Source organism: Betta splendens, chromosome 1 (genome assembly GCF_900634795.4).
Source record: "Betta splendens chromosome 1, fBetSpl5.4, whole genome shotgun sequence".
In the NCBI taxonomy this organism is placed as follows: Eukaryota; Metazoa; Chordata; class Actinopteri; order Anabantiformes; family Osphronemidae; genus Betta; species Betta splendens.
The window spans coordinates 13,821,979-13,841,142 of NC_040881.3; the positions used below are offsets into that span (position 1 = coordinate 13,821,979).

The following is a 19,164-nucleotide window of genomic DNA, read 5'->3' on the forward strand; positions in this document are numbered from 1 at the left end:
TGCCGTATCCAGAGATGCGATTGGCTGGTGGAAATGTAGAGGCGGAGCTCCAGCCGCACCTGTGGATCCACCGCAGCTCGTTCGTGCTGTATAAATAAAGAGACCGTGCTGTTAAAGCAGCACTAAAAAGCATGTTATGTGGTGTTTTCTGGCCCAGAGTCATATAGATGAAAGAGCGAGCGACTATAGGTTTAAGAGGCAGAAATCACCAAACAGTACATTTTACTAACCTGCAGCGTTGCGAAATGATTCTACCTTGTAAATCTTTTACGGCGCTTGAAAGCTCGAGTAAATAATAAATACCGACGCTGGGGTTCGCCCGTTCTATGGCTGAAGCGCGAGAGGGATCGGCACCTCGGTTGTGCTTAGCGCAAACACAATGGAGCGGCGGCAGCGAGGAGCGGGCGGGCGGCTGATCGCTGATCAGTTTTGGGTTGAGCGTTTGCTTTGATTGGTGCCATCGCAGCCTCTCGCTCAGCGTGTCTCTCCCCGTCACCCAGTGCCACCTGCTATTTATATATTAATACTTATGTAATCTTCTTATTGAGCTTATTGCGTGCCGTAAACTGCAGTAACGGCAAACCCTGAGCCCACAGTGTCAGCGGGTGAGTCATTAAATATTAAATATCTGAGCGGAGTCATGTGAACATATGCACAAGGAGGGTGCATCTGTTTAACTATACGACTGGCCTTTGGTGTCATACATGCCTTCTATTTCTATCACAAGATTTATATTCCGTGCCAACAACTCAGCGACTGCCCCTTGAGCTACATTTCCATTTGTCAGTGTTTCAGTCTTATGAGTCATTATGCTGCATCTACTCAGGATAAATCATCCGACCCCGAGCGAGCGAGCGGGCGCCGCGCCGCGCGGGGCCGGGAGCAGGTGAGGAGTTGTGATAATGGTTATTGATTGGCGCGCCGTGTCCCGTCTCGTTTGTGTTACAGATGAAAGGCAGCGTCCGAGCGAGGCCGCCCGCCGCGCTCGCCGGCGGAGAGGACTGTGTGGGAGAAAGCGTGCGGAGTGGGGGCTATGGGACGGCGGCGCGTGAAGGGAATCAGGCCAAAGGTGGTGGTGGTGGTGGTGAGGGGGGGCAGTTTGGCTAATTGTGATGCTTGTTTAGCGAGAAAGAGCCAAAAATTAAAGGACATTATAATCAACAAATGAGCTGTAGTTTTTAAGGGCCTTCCTTTAATTGTGATTTGGTGTGTGTGTGTGTGTGTGTGTGTGTGTGTGTGTGTGTGTGTGTGTGTGTGTGTGTGTGTGTGTGTGTGTGTGTGTGTTTTGGAGCTGCTCTCCCCTGCTCTTTGTATTTGATGAGACCCCGGGGAGCGACAGTTTGCACTCTGTCAACATGCTTTTTTTTTTTTTTTTTTGCTCGTATCCGACGACTTTGTCGAAACTGAGCCCACGTGAGAGATTCCTTCCGCCGCCGTTTATTTGGCACGGGAACGAGGGCTATGATGTGGATTAATTGCTTGTTAGCCGAGAGGAGCCAATAATAACAGGCTAGGAGTGACGCGGGCTTGACAGGACTGGTGTGATGATTAACGACGGCGGCGAGCGTTTCATTTACGACTATTCATGTGCGGCGGAGACATTTGTTTAAAAAAAAGTGCAGCATAAATTTTAATGAGTCAAATTACTTTTCTTTTTTTTTGGTTCGCATTGTTTCAGCCAGTGAACAACCGAGTGCACACTTCACTGTTCACTGGGTTTTCTCCTTAATGTCTTAATAGTTAAGCGTATAAAATTGCACATTTGACATTCGTCTGACTTTTTTATTTTCATTTAATCGCTATGGACTGAACGAGCTTGGAAATACTTATTGGATGAGTCGCGATCTGTAAACCACATGTTTTGCACGCGCCTGCGTGAAATGGAACGCGGCCGCTTTAATTGTCGAGACAACGAGGAGTTAAATTGGCCCGAATTGCGCGGCGGCGTCAGGACATGTCACCCGTCCGTCCTCGCGGCGCTCATGCGCTCCTCGTCTCCCGGCCAACGCTCCACTTCCTGTCGGCTTCTCGTCCGTCTCCTCGCTCCCGCTGCTGAGCCGTTTGAACGTTCGCCGCTCGCTGTTTGGATCCGGTCCCAAATCCCCCGCATCCACTCGAAACACCGCGTTAAGCATTCCTCAATGGAGTCCGACAGCTTGTGAAATATGTGGTCAATTTGTTGGAGTTGGTAACAACGCTGCACCCCGAGCGCTTCTGCAAAGAAATTATTGTCCGTATCCACTTTATCGGCCTACTTTATATAACCTTTCCCAAGGTCTGTTTTTTTTCTTTGCTCCAAACCAAATCAAGAGGAGCTCAGGTGCGACTGCCTGGCGTGTAACTAATGGATGCTCTAAACAGTACATGCTTTCACACACACACACACACACACACACACACACACACACACACACACACACACCTACTCAAGCATCTCTGCACTTTCAAAGTTGACACAAAGGTTGTGTTTTCATTAAGCAAAGGTGAAAAGTAGGGTGTGTGAATGAGAATGGAAAGAGGATTTAATCAGGAACATGTGAGGGGCCAGAGGGAGCGCCGGAGAAACCTCCATCTCTTTTTTTTGGTGAGCTCCACTCCTACGTGTCTCCCTCCCACACATCCCTGCCTCGCGCTCGTCTCGACTCCTTCACTTCCCTCTTTGTTTCTCTGCTGCTCTCTGCAACTAGCGCCGCGCTCTCTGGTAGCGTTCCCCTTTTTCACACTGTCTGAGGAGCGGCTTTTCCACACTTCCACACTCCGTGACCCACTCGTCCACCTCTTCACACCCCCCCCACCCCCACCCCACCCAGGCTTTTATCAAGCGCCAACATATTTCAACTTTTGCCTCCACCTTTCCACGCTCTCCTCACTTCATCATCCCTCGCTCGCTCCCACCCGTTCCCACTCCTCTTTATCAGCCCCCCCCATGCATTGCTCCATTCCACAGCTGCCAGCTCTCAAAACGTTAGGAATCATAAATCTGGTGTAACCCCAGGAAGTGGGTCACCGGGGGACACTTAAACATGTAACACTCTAGTGAGGGTCGAACCCCTGCCGCACAGTCGCACACGAGCACAAACCCAAACACACTTAGCCTCAACACAAACATACACGTCTTACGGCTGCGTGTGTCATTACAGCCCACGTTCTTACCTCTAATCAATCCAAATTGTAAGAATGTGTGTTCGGGGGAAACAACGAGGGCTTTGTGTCACATAGACCAGAAGGTGCTGCAGCAATTAGCCTGTTCCAGATTTCCTCCTACCAGAACCCGCACCCATCAGAGCCCGCTTTATGCCAACGAGTCTCCGGAGCTGTGTTGTCTTTACACACACGTGTTCCTGAGATCTCCGGTTTGACTCACAGGCTGTGTGCTCTGCGGCTCATAGTCGCTATTTGTTCTACTCCTTTAACGCGCCGCTGCATCCAAGCTAACATTTCCTAATTCAAACATGCGAAAAAAAAAAACAAAAAAAAAAACGCTAAATCCCTCTGATGTGTCGGTCCACGGCGCATGACCGAGACCTCATTACCAAGTTCTTCATCTAACCAAATAAAAAGTGTAAGATTGTCTGTTTTGATACTGTTTACACGTCTTCAGTTACACGTTCAAAAAGCAGCTGTCAGTGCGTGTTCAAAAAGTGCTATCTCGAGGATGATGACCGCCTTCATGTGGGAAAAAAAAAAACAAAAAAAAAAAACGCTTGGCCTGTCCTCATTACCAGGCTGGCGCACATGTTCCGTCAAAAGAACGGCACCAAATGGGACCGATTCTGTTTGGATGCGGCGCATCTCTCCGAGAGTTCCGTTTCTAAAACACTAATCTCTGGACCACAAATTAGCTGTCAGTCATCAGCTGTAGACAGACATCGTATCGGGGAAAAGGCAGTCCCCGACAAATCAACAACATGTCAATCACACACACACACACAAACACATGCTCGCAGCCATCAGCACAAGGAGGCGCGCGCACACACACACACACACACACACGCAAGGGGACGCATGGATGTGTCTTACACAACAACGTTTCCTCCTTTATTAGGCCCCAACTCTGTTTTCTCTATTAATTCAAGGTGACTTCTGTGAAGCATTAGAGACAAGATATGAAGCGGAGGGCTCTCGAGTGCCCTCCTAATTAATATACATTTGCAATTTATATTACCTCACTGAATTGAAGCATAATTCTATAAAGGCTCTCTTATCTGTAGAAAGAAGCCATTTAAGAATCCGGCAAATGTTCCTGAGCATCTAATTGACGCTCTCGTCTGCAGACATTAGACCGCGCCTGCGTAGCTTCTGGATTTTAATGACACTGATCGACATTTTCCGCTTCAGGGAAGACAATGGAGAGCTCCACATGTCCAGAGGACGCGTGACAGGATGTAAAGACGGGGACAGCGATCTGACAGGCACACGTGTTGCCGTGGCGCCCGTCAAGCGCCGCCGCATAGCTTAGCACAGAAAGTGGAACCAGTGGAAACAGTGTACCTGCCATAGGCAATGTGTTCCTTATGAGGTGACTTTCACATCAAAATGAATCTGTACAACTTTCCAATGAAAAAAGCAGTTTTACGGTCACAGAGCGAATTATTGCTTTGACTCGATACTTTAAAAAAATCACAGCTTTTCATTTTTATGCTCACAATGTAAATACGTGTGCGCTTCATGTGTGCGAACACGTTTCCCTTTGAGGTGAGCCAGGTTATCTTCTGTCTTTTCCAGTCTTTTTCCTAAGCAAAGCGAACTGTCAAAAGCTTTAGTCTCAGAATTGCTTGCAAAACACGACGGAAATCTCATCAACTACATCAACTACATAAATACAAGAAGACAACGTGTGAATTGTCCAGATTGTGAAACTATTGTTTGCAGCTCTAAATAAGTGCATTGCACTACAAACAGCACGCTGCGTGTCTCCTCCTGGTCTGTTGTGCAAAGACCAAAGAGCTTTTTTGCGATAAAACCCGTGACATGGGTCTGACCTCTAAAATAATCAATAGATACACACATATCATTAAAGTTTCAAGACCGCTAATAAGTTACCTGCTTTGAATTGGATAGAAAGGGAGCAGATGTGATGAGAAATTTGAATAAATATAATGATGGCAGCTGCAAGGAGCTGCTTATTCTATAGATTTGTATGAGTTTCAAATTTACCTGACCTTGATGGTTCATATGTAACACATTTTCTCTAACTTAATGACAGACAGACCAGGAGAAATGGACCGACTCACTTCTGAGTGTTGTGTAGCCGATTGCCTGTGAAGCCTTTGTGTTTTTCTGTGCCATGTCTTGGTGTCGCTGTCACTGTCATTCAGTCAGACAAAGTGTGTGTGTGTGTGTGTGTGTGTGTGTGTGTGTGTGTGTGTGTGTGTGTGTGTGTGTGTGTGTGTGTGTGTGTGTGTGTGCATAGTGAGCTAGGTATGAATCAGAGAGAGGGAATGAGGCCAAGGGATGACTGGGTGATTAGACACCAAAACCGCTCCCTCGTGTCAACCAACAAAACACCGTTCTCAGCCCAACAACCGGATCGCACAATGTGTGAGAATGAATCAAACAGAATAGAATCCAACGGCAAGAAATAAAATAGAAAGGAGTCGAATGGCGGATTGAGATTTGGTTTGACGGCGCGGAGAAAAGCAGTTCTGCGGGGTAAATCTAACTACCGAAAACTCAAAGGGAAGCACTGACAGCTCACAAACTTGGAGTCACCACGGGCTTCAAGAGCAGAATAGAATAGCAAATGCATTGGTCAACCACACAGTATATCCATGCCAGAGTTCAAATGAGACTTTGTACCGGTCTTGCAGAGGAAGGGTATGAATATTTTATACAGCTCTCCTAACACATAAGTCAGTAAAGTCTGAAAAAAGGCTAATGACATCCAGCTCTTTGCGTTGGGAGAGAGCGGCCGTGCTGCAGTGTAATAATGCTCCCATTTTCAAAGTAAGCAGACGCATTCAGACGCATTCTTCCTTCGCCTGCTATAAATTTGTCGCCCAACTGTTGACATCACTCGCAATATGGTGCGCTCAGAGTGTGATCACCACACGCACTGTGAGCAAGAACAAGGCAGCGCACTCTTTCTCGTCTGCTCGCACAGATAAACGCGCACAATGGTGACCAACCAGTCATAAAGTAATAAAGCTCCATGGAGCCCTAATGAAAGGAAAGGGAGGAGGGGAGGGGAGGGACGAGGAGACTGGGATGAATAACAATGGCTCAGATGATGATGATGATGATGGTGTGTGTGTGTGTGTGTGTGTGTGTGTGTGTGTGTGTGTGTGTGTGTGTGTGTGTGTGTGTGTGTGTGTGTGTGTGTGTGTGTGTGTGTAGGGGGAAGGTATCCCTTCAGCAGCAGTAAAAGCCGACTCCACATCCCTCCGTGCTCTGCTCCTCCCCTGGAATGGAATCCACCAAATCTCCGCTAATTGAATGAGTGACAAAGGCCCGAGCAGGCGAGGCGACAGATGCTCGCGTGCCTTTACAACCAAAGAACCACCGGCATCGCACGCACGCACACACACATTCCCCCTGACTCCAGCCTGAACCGGGGCCCAGAGGCGCCCTGTCTGCGGCCGCTCCACCCGCTGCGCCCCCTGACTCGCGCCGAGGGAGAAAACGTGGCCATGAATGAAACACTTTCACTCCGCGGCCACGAGGCCCGGACGCAGACGGCGCGTTCCTCGCCTGTCTGTTTTTGCGCCTTTCGGGAGCTGCACACACGATCGAACGTATCCAGGAGAAGTGGCATCTTTGCACCTGCTGCTGCGGAGGATGATGAATATTTCCAGCCTAATTATCGGGGTTCTTAAGCGCCAAAAGGCCATGTTTGTTCGGCTCCCCTGGTTATGTAGCGTGCCTAAACGTATTAAGCCTCCATCTGCTTTTTACTTAGATTATTCCCCCTCTATACATTAATTGTTTTATGCGGCTCAGTGTTTAAGACCCCAGCGCACCCCCCACCTTTCTCCAGCGCCGTCTCTTTCTTGTGCGCCCCTCTTCCATAAAACTCCGGAGCTGACTTTGTTCTCCAAATGTGATTAGCTTCTCGGGGACGCAGGGAGTAATTGCATTACTGCATTGTGCGCATTCGGAGCTATGGAAATGCCGGGCGCCCGTATCAAACCTGGTTAAATACCAGGCGCGCTACGGTGAAAGACGCGCAAAAATAGCGGAGAATGCAAACATTTTGCAGACATGGCTCAAGCCGTGAATAGAGGGGGAATAAAGGTTTTCCGCCAATTTAGAGGCTCTGGGTTCAAAAGGAGAGCTTCTGCTCGGTGTCCGTGCACGTTTGGAATATTTAATAACCCATTGTTTTCAGGAAAATGCCCAGGAACCTTTAGGAGCTGCAGATGCGGCCGGCGCCGAATACCAGTTCAAACGGATCATCCAGTCCTGAGATACTGTTTATAGTACATTTCTCATGCAGGCTCTGGCGGCAGCTGGTGGTAAATTATTCATTTATTTTGCAGATTCTGTATCTATCTGTTTCTTAAGGTTAATTATGGTCTCTGAGGATGATTCGGAGAGAAAGAAGCGTTGACTGGGAAACGGTCAGTGAGGCTGAGCGGGATGCCCCGACTTCTTCTGACTCGGATGTGAGCAGTTGTGCTTGGATGTGAACTCCAGATGGTCGCTGAGGACCCGGGCTCCTGCTCCAATACGTGATTGGGGCTGTGTATGAGTGCTGGACCAACGCGTTCGGGGCAATGAGCGACGCCTCGCTGTCTTTGACGCGCAGCACAAGGACACCGCGGCCACGTGCGTGCGCGCAGAATGCGTGAATGGACGTGGAGACGCACACGCCGCACACCTCACCCACTCCCTCCCCCGCGGCGGCTCATTTCCTCGCAGTCGTGCGGGGTTCGGGGCTGCGCGGCGCTGCGTCCTCGTGCCAAACCGAACCGCGCCAGATGGTCTCCAGAATGCACACGTCCCAGTTGTGCCCATTCGTTAAACATCAAATGTCTCTCTCGCTCTTTCTTTATCTCTCTCACTCACACACACACGCACGCACACACACACACACACACACACACACACACACACACACTTTTTTTTTCCTTTGCCACCACACTTCCTCATTTCTCTGCATGTGCCCGCGCGGGGTTTCTGTGCACATCTAAAGTTCCAACTAGAAAACGCGTGCCCGTGATGGCGAGCTTCAGACGCGGCGCATCCTTATCGACACCCGGTCCTGCGGGGAGTTTGAAGTGATGTTGAACAGATTCGTGCACGAGGACGGAGCTGTTTCGCGGCGTGACCAACTCTTTAAAGGCATTCATTAGAGTCGGGCTCCTTTTCAACGCGATTCGCCACACAGCTTACCGGCTTATACTCTCACCCATAGACAGCCACCGATGAGGCGCATGAGAAAAAACACGTTGCACTCAAAACATCTATTACAAAGTGCCTGTATGCGTGGAATGGGGGGGGGGTGCAGTCAGCTGCCACTTCTGAGCGCAGAACAAGTCCGCGTGCGGGGTGTAAAGCTCGTGGCATGTTTCCGTGGACTGGCCGCGCGTGTGAAGTGGATCAGGGCTGTAAAGATGGTGCGTGACAGCCCTGATGATTGAGGTGACTGTTCATTTGTCCCGTCCGACGGGGCCTCGGACCCGTGTCTCCGTGCTGTCTGGGGGGGAACAGACCCGGAGCGAGGAGCTCGTAAACCTTCCTGTGATTTTATAGCGGTGAGAAACGACGTGGTGCGCTTTTTGAACGACTGTTTTCCTCCTCCAGTTTATTCTCCCCTCTGTCCGTTGTAGAAGCGTGGTCGTTACTCTGAAAAGTGGGGGGACTGAGCCCCCACAGGGCGGGGTTTCTCACCCCCCACTTTCTCTCTCCCCCCCCCCCCCCCCCCCCCCCCCGCGCCTCCCTCTCTCCCCCCCCGGAGGTGGAGCGGCCACCAGCCAGCCGGTTGATTTAAGAAACGTTTGTCTTTCCCGGCAAGTGAACGGAAGGGGAGGGGGCCCGTGGCTGACGCGCAGCCGCTCGGTTCGAGGCGGGTTATTTTTGGGCAGGTCTGTGCGCAGAGGCGCCTCAAACGCGGAGAGGGAGCGAGCGGGAGCGCACGGCGCACAGAGCAGACGCGGCGAGCAGAGGGAGAGAAGGGCGCACGGCGTTTTTAGTGGCACTCAGCCGGTTCTGCCGCACGCTGGACGCGCGCAACAGATCTGCGTAGCGACGGGCGACGGGTAGAGACGAACCTGGATGCTTTTACACGAAACCCCGCAACTTGCAATTCCCAAACGAATGTTTCTTTTTCTCCTCGGTCCGCCAAGAAAGCAATGCAGCCGCTGGCTGGGGGAGCGCAGCGCTCACTAAGTTAAAACTGGAATTGATCCGCGCTGCGTTTTGGAGCTATTTCACTATCGGCTTTTTGGAGTGCGCGCAAATGCGACCGGGAAAAATGAACGGACTTTTTCTGAGAAGAATGTGGAAAGTTCTGGCTGTTTTGGCCGTGGCGACGCAACCCGTCGCGGGCAAAACGCTGAAATATCAGATCTACGAGGAGCAGAAGGTTGGCACCGTGATCGCCCGCATGAAAGACGACGTCGCGGACGTTCTGGCTAAACTTCCCAGCTCGGTGTCGCTGCGCTTCAGGGCGATGCAACGGGGCTCCTCGTCGTTCCTCGCGGTGCGGGAGCTGGACGGGGAAATCAGCATCAGGACCAAAATCGACCGCGAGAAACTCTGCGAAAAGAATCTCAACTGCTCCATCCAGTTCGACGTGCTGACGCTGCCCACCGAGCACCTGCAGCTGTTCCACGTCGAGGTGGAGGTGTTGGACATTAACGACAACGCGCCCCAGTTCGCCCGTGCCGTTATCCCCATCGAGATATCCGAGAGCGCGGCGGTGGGAGCGCGCATTCCCCTGGACAGCGCCACGGACCCCGACGTCGGGGAAAACTCGCTGTACACGTACGCCCTGGAGCCCAACAACTTCTTCAGGATCGACATTCAGGCCAGGACGGACGGGGCGAAATACGCCGAGCTGGTGGTGCTCCGGGAGCTGGACCGGGAGGTGCGCTCCGGGTACGAACTCCAATACACGGCCTCTGACAGGGGCGTTCCCCCGAGGACGGGCACGACCCTCCTCAAAATCAGTGTCACCGACTCGAATGACAACAGTCCAGTTTTTGACAAGTCGTCATATGTCATAAATCTGCCTGAAAATTCCCCCGTTGGCACTTTGCTCATTGACTTAAACGCCACTGACGCCGACGAAGGCACTAACGCCAAAATAGTCTACTCCTTCAGCAGTCACGTGTCGCCCAAAATCATGGAGACGTTCAAAATCAATCCCGACAGCGGTCACCTGACCCTCATCAGGCGCGTGGACTACGAGGCGGTTAATTCTTACGACATCGACGTGCAAGCGCAGGACATGGGTCCCAACTCGATGCCAGCGCACTGCAAGATCCTGGTGAAAGTGGTGGACGTGAACGACAACAAACCGGACATCAGCATCAACCTCATGTCCTCTCAGGGGAACGGGGACGCGGCTTACGTGTCCGAGGCGTCCCCCCTGGACACGTTCGTGGCTCTTGTGAGGGTGGAGGACTTGGACTCGGGGCTGAATGGAGAGGTGGAGTGCAAGCTTCACGGACAAGGCTATTTCAAGCTTCAAAAGACTTACGAGAACAACTACATGATTCTGACCAACGTGTCTCTGGACCGAGAGAAGAGGTCAGAGTTCAGTCTGACCGTAGTGGCCGAGGACAAGGGGACTCCCAGTCTCTCTACTGTCAAACATTTCACTGTGCATGTAACTGATGAAAACGACAACCCGCCCCGTTTTGAGAAGGGACGCTATGAGATCTTTAAATCAGAGAACAACCCTCCTGGAGCGTACCTGACCTCCATCATGGCCACCGACCCCGACCTGGATGCCAACGGCCAGGTGAGCTACTCCATATTGGAAAACTCCGTTCATGGGAGTTCCATCTCCACCTACGTCACCATCGACCCCTCCAATGGCGCCATCTACGCCCTGCGCACCTTCGACCGCGAGGACGTGAGTCGCATCTCCTTCGTGGTCCAGGCCAAAGACGCCGGCAAGCCGCCGCTGGTGAGCAACGCGACGGTCATCCTCAACATCCTGGATGAGAACGACAACCCTCCGGTCATCGTGGTCCCGCAGCTGTGGAACTTCACCGCCGACGTGCCGGCATCCAAGTTCACGGAGGCCGGACACTTGGTGACGGTGGTGAGGGCCACGGATCGGGACACGGGAGTCAACGCTGAGCTCATCTGCTCCGTCGTCAGCGGCAACGAGGAGGGCTTCTTCCTCATCGACCCCAGGACATGCGAGATCCACGCCAACGCCAGTCTGGAGAGCTTCCCCCACGAGCACGCCGAGCTGACGGTGCTGGTCCGAGATCAGGGAAGCGAGAGCCTCAGTGCCAAGGCGGTGCTGAAGATCACCCTCTATGAGAACATGGAGAACCACGTCCAGGTGATGGACCAAGGGGAGTCTTCTCTCGATGTGTCCCTGATCATCATCATCTCCCTGGGGGCCATCTGTGCTGTGCTCCTAGTCATCATGGTGGTGTTTGCCGCCCGCTGTAACCGCGAGAAGAAGGACACCAGGCACTCCTACAACTGCCGGGTGGCCGAGTCCACCCACCAGCACCACCCCAAGAAGCCCTCGCGCCAGATCCACAAAGGCGACATCACCCTGGTGCCCACGGTGAACGGCACCCTGCCAATCAGAGCTCACCACCGCTCGCCCTCGGCCACGCCCCCCCTGGACAGAGCCCAGATGGGAAGCCGGCAGAACCACCACAGCCGCCAGTCCCTCAACAGCCTGGTGACCATCTCGTCCAATCACATCCCAGAGAGCTTCGCCCTGGAACTGGCACATGCGACTCCACCAGTAGAGGTGAGCCCCACATTCCCCACGCGCGGACACACACACACACACACACACACGCGCACACATGCACACGCGCGCGCACTCACTCACACACAAACACACACACAAACACACACACACACACACACACGCACACACAACTGCTCCCTCAGTTCTCTCTCTCTCTCTCTCTCTCTCTCTCTCTCTCTCTCTCTCTCTCTCACACACACACACACACCAGCATTCTCATGCTCACACGACTGTCTGCGTTAGAGCAAATTAACCCATCTCCATGTGTGACAGTGGCTTAATCAACACTGCCCTGTAGTTCAAACTGACTCTCATTAGAACTGTTGATGATTATAGATGTGTCTTTGTCTTTACCCTGTTTACACCCTGTCACCATTACCGCCATCATAACCACGACTCACCTCCTCAGTCATACGTCTCCATATTCATCTAGACAACCACCACAGACCCCCTTTACCCCCCCAACCCCCTACCCCCACTCCTCTTTTGTTCCAACGTCATCCATTTTGTCTCATCCATTTTCAGCAGCTTCTCCATCATCCATTTTGTGTTTACTCATCCATTATTTTGTCTTCTGTGTTTGTTTCTCTCCTTTTTTTATTTCCTTCTCAATTCCCCATCTGCTTTTCACCCCCCTCCTCATTTTTTTTTTGTTTGTTTTATTTTTTTGTTTATTTTTGTTATTTTTTTTGGATGTAGCAAGTCTCACAGCTTCTGTCCATGCTCCATCAGGGCCAGTACCAGCCCAGACCCAGTTTCCGTGGCAACAAATACTCCCGCAGCTACAGGTAATCTACCCCTATCCCTCAGCCCCCCATCCACGTCCCTCCCCTCAAATATTACTTTTTGTTTACTTTTTGAACCACTTGTGTTTTCATTGTGTATTATATGTTCCCCTTGTGAAGTTTTACCTCTCGTTGTTCAGTCACACGTAGATCACGGTTCGACTTTGTGTAAATGTACTTTTCCATGATCCAGTTGTTATCACACCGATTTCATTCAGGTCAGACGTATGCAACCCATTTGTCTGAATGTCACAACAGTTTCCTTGGTGCTTTCCTTCTTCCAAAAACTTGGGCTCAGGTTATAAAGTGTTCATCCATCACCACTTTCATCATAATATTCCCTTTATGAGCTTTCGATGATAGATTTATCGATGCCCCTTGTGACTGCAGTGATAGATTTATTGATGGGATCCTACCTGCTTGTGGGATTTATGAGCCAAGCCTTGTCTAGATGATTTGACAGATTCTAGGAGCAGCCTTAAGTTTTATATGATGGATTTATTTGTCATTAGTGTTTCGGACGAGGACACGTTGACTCCTCCAGCCTTTCACAGCGGATGAATTCAGCTTTACAGTGTGACGCGCGAATCGCAGGCTTTCCGATGTGTGATCTTGCTTCAACCATTTCCTCCAGGTATGCATTACAAGACATGGACAAGTTCAGCCTGAAGGACAGTGGCCGTGGGGACAGCGAGGCGGGGGACAGTGACTGTGACATGGGGAGGGAATCCCCGGTGGACAGGCTCCTGCTGGGGGAGGGCTTTTCTGACCTCATACACCTTGAAATGCACCACCGGCTTCACCCAGGTGAGCTTACGCGGCTGAAACTAAGTGGCGGCACTCTACAGCGATGCTGCTTGTTTGTGCTTCTCTTCTCCCGCACTTCCCTCAGCGTGATTTACCAAATTGGCTCCACTCAGCTGAGTCACATACCTAACACCCTCCGCAGCTGCACCTCACCCTCCAAGCACAGTCGCACCTCAGCCCAGGCTTATCTCGGCTCGACTGCGCGATGATACGCGAAGGCGCGCACAAGACGCTCACATCCTGTCTTAGCAGAAATGAGAACGATCAGAACCCAGAAATGGGCAAACACTGACCCGAGCTGCCCCTCCGCACCACAGGCCCACCCTATGTAATGCGCCCTTGGCCTGACTAATATCAGCACCACGGACAGCACCGGGTCAAAGCCCATTATCTCTCTCCACACCTGCCTGTACGGGCACTCCATTCGTCCTGTTAGCAGCACAATCCCCATTGTACTCAGCAACATTCTTCCACACAGCCCTAATTTCCACGCTCGTTATCACACTGAGAGAGGTTACAGTGTGTCTGGCCGCGTGTGTGGTTATGCGTGTGTGCTATCTGCCCCTAAGATAGAGTCTTGTCTGTAAAATCCTCCCTGGAGCGGAGATGAGTCGCCTGTCACTCATCGGTATGCGTCTCAGGGCCCTGTTTTTTTTCCTCCCTCCTTTTCCTTTTCTTCCTCTTTTTTTTCCCCCCGCAGTGAGTGACAGTGGTGCGCTTTCATGTCTGAACTGAGGAGAATTCATAGTAATTGCTTTTAGAATGATGTTATTCTCTCTCTTTCTCGCTGGCTCTGTCCCTTTCTCGCGCTTTGCTACATGCCCATCTCTCTTTTTCTGTACTTGTTAATGTATTCTCTATCTTTATTGAGACATATAAAGGGAGGGGTGGTGGGACATGGGCAGACTTTCTTAATTTTCTCTCCCTTCTCCTTTTCTTTTCTTTTCTTGAAGGTGTTGCTACACCCCCCCCCCCCATTCCCCCGCCGCTTGCTTTATCTTTTATGCAAATGTGAGAAAAGGGGAGGGGAAGGAGATAATGGGCCGAGAGGGAGGATTATCCCTGTTTCCTCTTCAATAGATTTAATTTGTTTAGATTTTTCTATTTAGATGAGCAAATGTGGCTATTCATACTCGATGCGATGAAAAAAAATAAAATACAAGAAAATCTCTGCCTGAGTCGTGTAGTAAGAAGATGCAGACATGCTCGGCAGAGCAGCCAGATACAGCATTAGCATCTGCATGCGATGCCATTATGGTTATTTATTTATCTATTACCTGTTATTGTTTTCATGCCTGGCTCTGCCCAGACATCCCTGCACAGCTGTGAGCCGCAGAAAGCAGCGGGCTTCTTCTCTGAGGCATGTGAAGAGATCAGTAGAGACAACGAATAAAACTAATCACTACCAGGACTGCGATATCAAATATTAAATAGATGTTGTGAACCAGGCTTTCTGGCATTATGAGACAACGTTTTCCAGACAACCTGACCTCCTGCTGATTGGTGTATATCTTCAAACACCCGACACCGGGTTTGCGAACTGCAATATTAATGTTTATCTGTATTTTTCCATATTGTCCTAACAGATATTAACAACCCCCCTATTTGTTTTGGTTTTGCTTCTCTGTTTCGGTTATAAATGAAAGGTTTTCTGCTGTCGGACCTTCTCCTCATTCTTTCCATGTGCTTCCTTTCAGCTATGAGATTGTGCACGGATGAATGTCGCATCCTGGGACACTCTGACCAGTGTTGGATGCCCCCCCTCTCCTCGCCCGCCACCTCCGCCGACTATCGCAACAACATGTACATTCCTGGGGAGGAGTCCGCCCAGCAGCCCCCCATCGACGACGACCAGTCCTCCGTCGACTCCGAGCACCGCAAGAGCTTCTCCACTTTTGGCAAAGAGCCCGGCAGCGAGGAGGCGGCGGCCGGGGGCGTGGCTGCGGGAGCAGGAGGCGACGCGTGCGCGGCCGGAGGGGGGGGCGGCTCCCTCCTCACGGAGATGAACTCCGTGTTCCAGCGGCTCCTCCCCCCGAACATGGACTCGTACGCCGAGTGCAGTGAAACAAGTCCGCCCTCGGCCTCGTCGGCCGCAGAGAGAGGGAGCGGACGGAACAACGCCGTTCCCCAGGACAATCGGAGGGGGTTGTTGCCGGGCGGGAAGGGCCCCGCCTACCCGCCGGGCGTGGCCGCGTGGGCGGCCAACACTCACTACCTAAACCCTGGGAGCGGATCCGTGGCGAGCAACCAGCCCTCGTCCACCTCCACCTCCACCTCCACCAACGGACAGCCGCCGCACCTCAAGTGGCTGCCGGCCATGGAGGAGATCCCGGAGAACTACGAGGAGGACGACTTTGACGGCGTCTTTCATCAGGGTCACGCGGGCGGCAAGCGCGGCGACGGCCGCCATGAGCCGGGCATAGACAGCAGCGAGCTGGTGCACGAGATCAACAAGCTGCTGCAGGACGTCAGGCAGAACTAGCGTGGTGTCACTGCGGTCCGAGGGGAAGGGCGGGCGTCTCCACCTTCTGGGATGTGCTTATTCTTTGTGCCAACATATATAAACAACACGATGACTGTTTTCTCGTTAACTGTAATGCTCGTCTCGTTTCTTTTACCAAATATGCTTTTCGACCGCTCAGTGCTGAGGTGACGCGCGGCGCACGAGGTCACGCGAAGGCATCAAAGCGACCTTTCGCAAGTACAGATTGCCCGGTTGCTGTCGCAGTCGCTCTTGGAAAGTTGCTTGAACGAGCGATTTCAAACAGAAATCCACTGGCAGAAAGTGAACCCTTCCTTCGTTTGTAATGTTTACAGCAGCGTGCACAGACTCCACAGGGAGAGACCAACAGTGGTGTGATCTAATTTTTGCTTTTACAGTGTACAATGTTGTACAGTGTCTGTGGAAAAAGGCAAACTCACTTGAATATCGTGCTCTGTCTCCTGTTTTGTTATTATGGAATGTAACTGTACAATTTGACCTTTGTATTTTAAAAATACACCCTTTTTTACTTCTATATATTTATATGTGCCCATGTATGTTTGTACAGAAAAACAAAACAAATGTCTATTTTTTATATTTGTCGATGCATGTCTTAATATCACTTAACGTGTCTGCTTTCCTCTGCCCTGTTTGATTTATAAACCAGCTGTATTTAATTTCGTTATTGAATGTGTGTGTGCGTATTAAAATTAATCACATTCCAATGCAGTTCCATGTTGGAAGTCGATTTTGTATGGTAGCATTGTGACCAGTGGCTGATCAATAAAGTGGAGGGATTCATAACACGTGTGACTGAAAAGTATTATGAACACTTTTGAAGTCATTTATAGAATAAACGTGTTCATTTCATATTCAAATCGTCCATGTTTTGCTCGCGGGTGCCTTCATTTGCCCCCTGTGTCCTAGCACCCCCTAATGGCCACTGTAAGAACAGCAGCCCAGTTCTCAAACTTTGCCGTGTCTTCCTCATTATGCTACAGCTCACATGCATGACTCTGCTAATAAACACACCATTAGCTGTGGATTTATTCCCAAATGATCTCTTTAGATTAAAAGGCATTTAGGCATTAATTCGCTTCCTCTGTCTCACCGTCTCTCACCCATGAAAGCAACGCGCATATGGTAAATACGCCCAGCAAATGAGCGGCGTCGGATAATAGCTGCACATGATGGGAAACCAGAAGCATGATATTGTACCACGCAGCCATTTTGAGTCATAATAAAATTAAACAGAAAGTGGGAAGCGAGCCCCTCCCCTCCACTCACTCACCCTGCTGGTGATCATGAGGGCTGAGCCTTCGCTGTAACACTCAGGGGCACGCTCACATCCACACGCACGCTCACGCGCACGCTCACGCACGGCCACGAGAAAATAGAATATTGAGTCGCGTTTAAAACAGGGAAGAACTCAACAACTGAGGCTAAATGAGGCAATTAACCTCCTGAGACAGAGGTTTAACGAGGTAAAGGTTGGGATTTGCATGCACACACACACACACACACACACACACATGCACGCACACACACACACGCACACACACACACACGCGCGACACACACACGCGCGACACACACGCACACGCGCGACACACCTTTAAAACACACCCTTATGGAAATATACAGCAGGACTGCGGATGAGAACAACATGAGAACACACACTCTTCACATACTAACACTTATAATGAGCTCATTTGTTTTCATCATTAAAGAGGCTAAGCCCCAATAAACATCAAGTGAGTGAAAGGAAACTTCATAGAGTTGAGAGGTGTGTGTGTGTGTGTGTGTGTGTGTGTGTGTGTGTGTGTGTGTGTGTGTGTGTGTGTGTGTGTGTGTGTGTGTGTGTGTGTGTGTGTGTGTGTGTGTGTGTGTGTGTGTGTGGTTGCTACCAGAACAGAGCTGTGCTGGAATAATGTCACAGCGGAGATCTGGTTCTCATAAAACTATATATACATGCATCATAACATCAGAAGCCTGCATTTTTTCGGACGCTCTCACATTGTTCTTTATGAGTTTTCAAAGTTTGATCCAAGAGTTCGGAAGAATCAGTAACAGGAAAACAACCCCAGAGGATTAATTAACATTAAAGGGGCACCTCCCAGAAACAAATCCGATCCGGCTGCCGATGCCAAGTTGCAGTTTAATATTGCAAACTATTTAATTACGGCTGAGTTTACTGTACACCGTTGGTGGCTGTGTATAGGACTGTGAGCAGCTGTTCCATGTTGAGAGTCAGATCAACAACATCCATGTCATTCTCATATCTGCAGCGTAAACACGGAAGCTGCGATGTGAACGGGGGGGTGCGTTTGTCCAGAGGTCATAGAACCTGCCCACCACCAGCGGCTGTGTGTGGACGCTGAGGCTGAGGAGAAGGGGACGGAGGCAAAGACCTGCCATTTGAAAAGCAGCGCTGGTGGGATGGATTTCACCGAGCGCGTGGCCGAGTGTCGCTTTCAGAATTAGATTGGCAATACGTGATGGATGAATCCTAAGAACAAGAACTATCTTTGACACAGGGTAATGGTGTGTGTAATGGGAAAGACAACACACCGGCAGAGCTCATTTATTACCACTCACGTAATTAATTTTACACAAATAAAACACTGGCACTGATGTGATGTTGAAATATTAACCTATTACTGTCTCGGCAAATCCACCATTAAATTATTGGTCACTTGTTTTCATTCCCAAACCTGCTCGTCTCCCTCGCTCTGCCACATCACACCCTCGTCTCCGGGCTATTTCTGTCTGTCCATCTGTGTGTGTTGAGACATGCACATAAATATTCTCCCTCACATGCAAACACACACACACACACACACACACACACACACACACACACATGCAATCCTCAGCAGCGTTCACATATCACAGTCCCGTGTCCCCACACACATTAGAATTTCTAATGCTCTCCTCTGCTTCATCTCATCTCATCACCGTCTGATTCCTAATAATAATTTTACTGATTGTTTTCTTATTACCATCGCTGCGACTGAAGTATTAAGTCACACTTCTGAGAGTCTTGTTCATTTTCCAGCCTGCTTTTTCTCGTGTTTATTTAGGACTTACCGTGAGAAAATTTCGACAAACTCCCTCCACCCAAATTGTTATTATAACAGGAAATTAAGGTGGTGAAGGCTTGTGTTATTCAGGATTATTGGGTCTGCTGACATAAA

At 50.4% G+C, this 19,164-nt stretch overlaps 1 protein-coding gene across 2 annotated transcripts; it reads left to right on the forward strand.

Annotated features, from left to right (window-relative positions):
* Positions 1 to 8,985: 8,985 nt before the first annotated feature.
* pcdh18a (protocadherin 18a) lies at positions 8,986 to 16,773 on the forward strand. Of its 2 annotated transcripts, none has more exons than XM_029156542.3 (4): positions 8,986 to 11,890; positions 12,593 to 12,681; positions 13,313 to 13,485; positions 15,183 to 16,773. In XM_029156542.3, the coding sequence occupies exons 1-4, from the start codon at positions 9,401 to 9,403 to the stop codon at positions 15,965 to 15,967; spliced, it is 3,537 nt and encodes a 1,178-aa protein (XP_029012375.1). In that variant the 5' UTR covers positions 8,986 to 9,400; the 3' UTR covers positions 15,968 to 16,773. The 2 variants fall into 2 exon arrangements, with proteins under 2 accessions (XP_029012375.1, XP_029012384.1); XM_029156551.3 differs by having other exon boundaries at positions 8,989 to 11,890; positions 12,626 to 12,681.
* The last annotated feature ends 2,391 nt before the right edge of the window (positions 16,774 to 19,164 follow it).

What these genes read in the sequence shown, in the direction of transcription:
- pcdh18a (XM_029156542.3), top strand. Translation starts at nt 9,401, where the DNA reads ATGCGACCGGGAAAAATGAACGGACTTTTTCTGAGAAGAATGTGGAAA. An exon ending in AAATACTCCCGCAGCTACAG is followed by an intron (nt 12,682 to 13,312) that starts GTAATCTACCCC and finishes CATTTCCTCCAG; the next exon opens with GTATGCATTACAAGACATGG. An exon ending in GCACCACCGGCTTCACCCAG is followed by an intron (nt 13,486 to 15,182) that starts GTGAGCTTACGC and finishes GCTTCCTTTCAG; the next exon opens with CTATGAGATTGTGCACGGAT.